Here is an 8,126-nt window from a genome sequence, read left to right as displayed (position 1 = left end):
TAATATAATTTTCTAAAACATATGTCAGCAAGAAACAAGAAGGTTCTAGGAAAGTTATGAAAATTTAGAGTGATCAAAAGAGTAACTTTCCAAACTTACATGCTCTGAATGAACTGTTGGATCAAGTGTTACAGAAATGTGGTTTCTCCGTATATCAAAAAAAGATTCCTTAAAATTTTGAATTAACTTAAAACTTGATTATTTCTGTTTTTGATCCTCCCAGCTTCAATCTTTGAGCCAAAATAGCAAGGGCAAACCGGAGTTTATACAATAAACCTGAAAAGTGAGACACGGTAAACATGACCAAGCTTGGACACACTCATGTGGGACACTTTTATTGGGATCTTTTTAAAAACCACGAGCCTTGGTCTTGATGACCACAAGAATAGGAAATGTCAACTGAATTTCTTCCCTCTCTGAAATAATTGCAAAAATAATCTTTTGGAAATCAGTTTTAAAAGTTGGAAATAAAACCTTACCGCGCTTGTTAGGACGGGAAGAGAATAGACCATCGATAGCAGAGGACGGCTCAGCATCCTTTGCCCCCACAAACTGTCCTTTCAGCTTTTCTAGCTGTTAAAATTTAAAAATGACAATTAATGAATCTTTAATAACAACTATGCTGTTCTTGATTCAAGAACATAAAAGATAAAAATAAGAAAGAAAAAAGGAATGAAGGAAGAATGCAAGAAAGGGAGAAAAGAGGGAAAAGGTTAGAAAAGAATGAAAGAAATAGAAAAAACAGGAAACATGCATTTGAAGCCGAGCTAGAAAAAGTACATGACTTGATGGGAGACCAGGGAGAAACAGGTTACAGGCAAAGGAAGTCAACTCTGGGTGTTAATTAATGGAGTACCTGTAAATATAGCCTGTGTAGCTGGACTCGATTTTATGTCACCTATAATGAGAAGGCCTTTTCCTGGACACTTCCGTGTTTCCATGCAGGGTTGTACTCCTCTTAATCTTTAACAAGCACCCTAATTGCCTAAGTAGGGTACAGCCTGAACTGCATGACTCCCGGGTCCTCCCTCCACAGAAGAAAATACTGGATATAATTCTCCCTCCCAAATGATCCTACAGTTTGCACAATAATGGAATTGCATGTAGTTGCAGTTGAAGGAATTTAGAGATGGTCTAATTCAAAGATTCTCAAATTTTAGAATTTTTCTCATAGCATATCAAGGAGTGGGAAGAAAGGGTTCCCGGGAGGGCAGCACTTCGGACTCTCCACACCGGCTGCTCCACAAACACCTCCCCTCTACCGGTTTCATGTGGTAGGATTGCCGACACTTTGTTCATGGAAAGGAGATTCCCACTCTTTAGAAAAAGTAGTAACATCAGAAAACACCCATCTTTTTATAGCCTCCCATGTTACAGATGAGAATTTAGGCCTAGAGCATTGTAGTTTGCCGAAGTTTTCAGAGTTAGGTAACTAGAGAGCTAAATACTAGAATCCAGATTTCTAGACATTCTGTACTATGATCACTTCAGCCACAGGTTTTTTTGGTTTTGGTTTTTTCTGTTTAACTTGATTTTTTTTTTTCTTGTGAATTACTTTGCCAGTTCTGTAGCAGGAGGAAACATTTTACATGGAAGTATCAATAATTTTTTTAAAGCAGTATATCAAAAAGAAGTTTCTGCATAATTGTTATTAAAATTGATCATTTAAGTATTTCACATTCTCACCTGGTTAAGTTCTTCCAATTTGTTAGCCAGTTCTATATCTGCAAGACACATTTATCATATGAAAATATATGCACTGTAAGTAATATTTCACTAACTTCAGAACACACATTTAGGGCCTCAGGGGAAAGGCAAACATCTTTTCTATATGGTTTGCGATAACCCAGCCATTCTCAATATAAAGCCCTCAGTAGAAATGCAATCAATTTTGTCATGAGAAAACACCTAATTTCCAACAATAAGCACAAAGTTTTCTAAAGTTCTAACATGGCCTATTATCCAAAACTAAAATATTTTTACTGACCTGAGGAAATTCTTATACAGCAAGATTAAGAAAATAAAAGCAGGTCACAAGTTTTATATATTACTCAATCAAGAAGGAAATTCTCCAAATACTAACTCTCCAGGTTTATGATTTGAATATAAATTGTTTTTTTGTTGTTGTTGTTGTTGCTGGTGCAATTTGGCCAGGGCCGGGTTCAAACCCACCACCTTCAGTATATGGGGCCAGCACCCTACTCACTGAGCCACAGGGGTCCCCCTGAGTATAAATTGTTTTTATAATTTTGTGTATTTTCTCCAGTGAAAATGTCTTACTTCTAATGTTAAGGCCCTGCATTTGTGAGTTTTTTATCAAGTTATTTTTAAATTCTTTTAAATAGCATTTTGTTTTGTCCCATAATATGAACATTTTTTAGAATGCATTGGATGCTTTATGAACACGTACCACATTGCTGTATGTAGTATTCTCATGTTTTCTCTTAGGTTAGATTTGCTAAATTCTTTTTTTTTAATATATATATTTATTAACATTTATTTTTATTGGGTTTTTATTTTTTTTGCAGTTTTTGGCCAGAGCTGGATTTGAACCCGCCACCTCTGGCATATGGGCTGGCGCCCTACTCCTTTGAGCCACAGGAGCGCCGATTTGCTAAATTTCTGACAAAACCTCCTTCACAGTTGAGAGAACAGTGTGATGTATATGTGTAAGTCAGAGTCTCCTGTTCTTCAAATGAAAAATAATCTCTACTGGGACAGCCTAAATTGACCAATTCATGGTTTCTACTCCATTTCCCAAATTGGAATAATTTGATTGAAAAAGGTGCTAAATTAACTACCACAAAGCTGCAGTTAATTTGAGAAATGTCTAGTAGAAACCTACACATAAAAACATAGTATTCTTGAAATATTTACTAAAAGAATACTGAGTGTACCAGTACACAGGTGCATAGATGAGAGGGAAATAGGAGTAAAGGCAGCTCTTTTTTAGCCAGATGTACCAATCCCATTTGGACCATCATATTGAACAAAATAGCTTTTTAATTTTTTTTAATAACTCTATAGATTTTAGCATGAATATGAAATAAGAAAAATCCACAAGCCTTCAGTGTGGCATGTAGAAGAGTAGTTATTTTATTTAATAAAAATTAACATCTAGAAAAGGCAAGTCTCAAGATAGAATAGATTCTGTTTTGTTTTGTTTAAATAAATAAAGATTGACTTTATTCTTAACTCACCCAGTTTGGAAGATCTTTGGATATCAAAATCTGTATTCAGGAGAGCCAGCAACAGTTCCTTGCCATTTGTGTCCTTTGCATCTGGAAAAACTTCATTTCCTGTAATGATCACAAACCACCATTTGCAATCTTAGTTACTGAAAATGTTTCGAATGAAATGAGTTTTACAATTTGTTAGTTTTACAGGCGATTATCAAGACATATATTCACCCATGAAAAGAATGTAGAGAGAAGTGTATAATCCAAAGAGATGAACTGTTTTAAAAATCATCAAATGTGTTAATGTTTATGAACAATTAAGAGAGAGAGAGAGACAAGGGAGAGAACGAGAATATACCCGGAAGGTGGAACCCTAAAGTTTTACCTGTGATTACTTTTAGCTAGTGGAATTGTAGGTGAGTTTTACTTCCTTCTTTTTACTTTGCACTTCGGAAATTTTCTACAATAGCATTTAACATAAACCATAAGTTGTTTTTAAAAGAAAAAACATTTGATTTTGTGATTTGTGTTTCAGGAATTGCCTGTAAACCATCCCAGGAAGCCTTGTGGAATAGGTGGGGTGGAGCCTCGCTTACCAAGATGGACCTCTTACCATCTTTGTCAATTTACCTCACTGCTCAGGTGTGACTGGGAAACTCTACGATCTTTTTCTATTGAGTATTTAAAACAGGAGAATACCGATGTAAATTTTGCTCAATATCAAAGATTCAAAGACCCTCAAAAATAGTTTTAAAGGAAGCCATGATTTGCACTAATACATTTTTATTTTAATCACTCATTAAAATTTTAAAGGAGAATCTTTAAAATGTTTTCCATGGGAGAAAAGGTGCATTTTTAAAGCCAGGTAATAATGACTATTTGTTTTAAAAAGAGAACTTCAGTGGGGGAAACAATTTCATTGTCTTCAGTTTAGAGAATTGATAAGACGTAGAGTAAGTAAGTGGGAAAGCCCAGATCGAAAGATTTTATTTGCTGCAGTCACAGTCCTTTCCTCTACATATTTCTTTTCAAAAGAAAAATTTGATATATTTGCCTTTATCATTTTTGCTTCCAGGGATTATTTCTGCATCACTCTTTGTCCTCAGAAATTCTTGCCATCATCTTTTTTCTTTCTTTTTTTTTTTTGAGACAGAGCCTCAAACTGTCCCCCGTGGGCGGAGTGCCGTGGCATTACAGCTCACAGCAACCTCCAACTCCTGGGCTCAAGCGAGTCTCCTGCCTCCGCCTCCCAAGTAGCTGGGACCACAGGCGCCCGCCACAACGCCGGGCTATTTTTTTGGTTGCAGCCGTCATTGTTGTTTGGCGGGTCTGGGCTGGGGATTCGAACCCGCCACCTTAGGTGTATGTGGCTGGCGCCTTAGCCGGTTGAGCTATAGGCACAGAGCCGCCATCATCTTTTAAGACAAACATCTTTTAAGCATCTTTCAGGCATCTCTGAAATTGATTTCTAAAGCTAAGTAAGATATTGGCTAATAAAAAACAATAGAAAATAAGTTTTTTTGTTTCTTGTTTTCACTTCAGTTTTAGAACAGCTAAAGCAGTACAAGAAAAAAATGTACTTTTAATATGTTCATCTTTGAACACAGCATTGATCAGGGAAACGTGAATATGAAGTATCTGAGTGGAGATGCACATTTGGCACAGAGGACGGAGAAGCGGCTCAGACATGAGAGGGCGCTTGGTAATTACCACATAGAAAACGCTGCTTCGTTATTACCTGAGATACTGAGTCTCAGAAAGACCTAGCTGTCACCTTCCGTTCCATTCACATGTGAAGCCTTTTACTGGATAGAGACAATAAATTTTATCAGAATGAAACCCGGAAACTCCAAAAATAATAATATCCCCCAAATAAATTCCCCATAGTCTTCTTGGTCGTGGCATTCTTTCTTTAACCTTTGGTAGTGGGCTCGTTTCTCAGTCTCAGGCCTATCTGCTAAGGCCTGCCTTCACACAGTCCCCACCAAACGAAAGCTGGCAGGATTGTGCAATTTCTCTCTAACACATAGAGAGAAGACTGGTGACCCCGACCTTGTATTCTGTGTCAGCGGATAAATGCTTATTTGAAAAAAATATATTAGAAGATTAAAGTTAAGTCAAATATTTGGTTGATTTCAAAAATGTGTATGTGGAGAGGAGAGTCACTCATTCTAATCCTGGACAATTTAGACCAGAAAATAACTTCACTAATCACTTAATCTTCCTCATTTATATATAATAAAACTGAGATCAAAGGCATCTCAGAAGGAAATATTTCCACTATGCCTTCAGTAATATATGCATGTCACTGTATGGCATTCTGAGACCAGAGATGTTATTTAATTACAGGTCTAACACATGCTCTGGCATTGGATTTTTCCCTATTCATATACACGTGAAATCTGAAGTTACAATTAACACTAACATCCACTAATTTTGCAAAGTCCTTGCAAATAACCACATTTTTCCTTACACATTTATACTATGTTAAAAACATCGGAAATCTCATCACTTCATAGAAAACGTGATGGAGCCCTACCTAGTGCTGTGATTTTGACTAGCCAAAGATAAAATGTAAGTCTCATGGATAAAATCCAGAATCTTTGATTCTCAGGCTTCTACTTAAGTCTTGGAGACTATTTATTTTTCAAGGCAAAACTCCTAAAACAGATAATGAGTGACTATGCAATTTTATTTCCACTTTCAAAAGAACAGTTCTAATTTTCATTGACTTTTTAAACCACAGGTGAGGCAATAAGATCTAGCAAAGTTAAATTAGCATCAAAAGTGGGACACTTGATCCTTTCCCCAATATTGTATAAATAAAATTTACTGTCTTGATTTTCCCTAAATAAAATGAGTAAAAGTTTATCTACCTTGTCCTGACATGGAGGTCAGTTAGAGGAAAGAAAACCCCAGAATTTCAAGATGGAAGGGAAATTAGAGAGCGTTACTTTAAGTCACTATTTTCAAAGTTTTCAGTGAGGTTAAGTTGTTTACCTACTAAATCAACACTAAATTGAGCTCCATTAATTCTCAGATTAAGGGCTTTTTCTGTGATAGAATGCCCTGAAAAAATTATAGAAAGATTATGGAAGTCACAATGTTATAAGAGTAGAAACTCACTTTCACCAACTTTATCATGACATATATTTGTAGATATCATAGATTAAATTATTTCATTTACTTAAGTACCCTCAATATGTTAAAACCTGAACACTATAGTCAATGCATTATGTGGGTGTTAGCATTGCCCTGGAGATTTCACCAATGCTTTAGTAGTCTCAAATCTCTGCAAAAAAAAAAAAAATTTAATCTTTGTATATTTTCCTTTTATCAGTAATTTACTATAATCTCATAGAATGAAATTATTTCCATTCCCAAGATACATTTTTGAAATATGCATAAATTATATCTCTGACTGTATTAATATTTATACATTCCCAATCTTTCCTCATGGAGTAAAAATGAGAAACAATGTCCTATTATTAGAAAAAATATAGTTGAAATTAATGTAGTACAATGTTGGGTAAAATTAACTTGGTACCCCTTGCTTAAGAAGAACAGCATCGTAGATTACATTTAATTCTGAACATCAGCTGCTTAAAGGACAGTTTGGCTGTTCAATGATATTAATGTCTTAGAACATTATTTAAATAATAGCCAAAAAACCCCAAGTGATGTAAATGGAAAAATAAGGATTTACTTACCTGTAGAATTTTAGATACATGTGCACGTACCTTGGGTAAGATAGGGCCGTCCATGCACCAATTCTAAAAAGACCACCCCAGATAACAAAGTTAGGAGTCCAAAGCAAAATGGAGTTGAGAGGATCATGGTCATGTTAAAAATCTTCAGTGTTAGCAGAGAAACTGATTTTCTAGATCAAGACAAATATTGCAATGGCTCTGTGGTGCAGCAAAGCTCACATTTAACAGGCAAGTGTGCTTCGATTACAAATGTCCTGGATTAAAAAAAAAAAAAAAAAAAAGAAATGTACACAATATAATGCACCCTGTCAACGTGCTGCACTGCTTGGAGAAGCGACAGCTTTGTTACGCAGTCAATGGCAGGAAGAGCCCAATCCATACATCTCTCATCTGCCCATTTCACAAAAAGCAGGCACTCCTACCCGTCCCACCCTCAAGCAGATACACAAGCATGAAGCAAAAACTCGGAATGCAGAACCTGTTTGTTGGGTTGATTTAATTTATTGTTTAATTTCCTAATTCCAGGATTCATTAACATCAAGTCCTAGAAATACTAAGGCTGAGAACACAGAAGGCGGGTGAAAATGGACCAATGCCCTTCCTGTGACCAATTTTGAGCCAGGTGGTGATCTTCCTGACAATGTTATTTGCAGCCATGGCTTCATTCTTAACCAACCAAATAGGTTAAAGCTGGGAAGAGCTCAAATCTGAAATGAATCATAATGAGATAAAATTACCATCTCACGGTATTAGAGAAGGATGGCTTCATTTTGCTGCAACCAGCACTTTTAAAAATTAAGGCTGAATTTTATTAATTCAACGCTGGCCAATGTCCCATCCATTACTCTCTTTAATACTTGCCGTAATGGTGATGGTTTTCTTTTTAAACCGATGTCTTTCTGTACGTTTCCAATTTCAATTTTATGGCTGCACAGATGCTATCCTGACTTCTGGTCTCGGCATTTACACCTCCCGGAGGACTTCAGATGCGTCAACTCCAAAACTGACTCATTCCAAGTGCCTATATTGTAGGCTATGACGATATTAACCAGAGGCAATGACCAAATTGTTCACTAACCCAACACTCTAACTCATTTCCTGAATAAAATTTAAACTATTTAGTTTGATATTTAGGCTTGTTCATCTTTTACAGGGTCACTCGTCACCACACGGCCCTGTGTTCCAGCCGCACTAGATTCATGATTCCTGAATGTATCCCGCACTTCCTTCACTCCGG

The 8,126-nt window shown here is 36.2% G+C and overlaps 1 protein-coding gene across 1 annotated transcript in view; it reads right to left on the bottom strand.

The window, feature by feature from the left end:
* UTS2B (urotensin 2B) overlaps window positions 1-7,022 on the bottom strand; it is a 12,014-nt gene extending 4,992 nt beyond the window's left edge. The window contains exons 1-4 of the mRNA XM_003792699.1: window positions 6,920-7,022; window positions 3,201-3,299; window positions 1,687-1,724; window positions 480-573 (exon numbers count right to left, since the gene is read on the bottom strand). Of these exons, the coding sequence (XP_003792747.1) occupies window positions 480-573; window positions 1,687-1,724; window positions 3,201-3,299; window positions 6,920-7,022 (334 nt within the window). The remainder of the gene's footprint in view (window positions 1-479; window positions 574-1,686; window positions 1,725-3,200; window positions 3,300-6,919) is intronic.
* Window positions 7,023-8,126: the final 1,104 nt, after the last annotated feature.

This window comes from Otolemur garnettii, unplaced genomic scaffold, assembly GCF_000181295.1.
Source record: "Otolemur garnettii isolate 467f Iridium unplaced genomic scaffold, OtoGar3 scaffold00060, whole genome shotgun sequence".
In the NCBI taxonomy this organism is placed as follows: domain Eukaryota; kingdom Metazoa; phylum Chordata; class Mammalia; order Primates; family Galagidae; genus Otolemur; species Otolemur garnettii.
The sequence above is the reverse complement of the archived record's forward strand: the minus strand, read 5'-3'. Positions and strand labels throughout refer to the sequence as shown.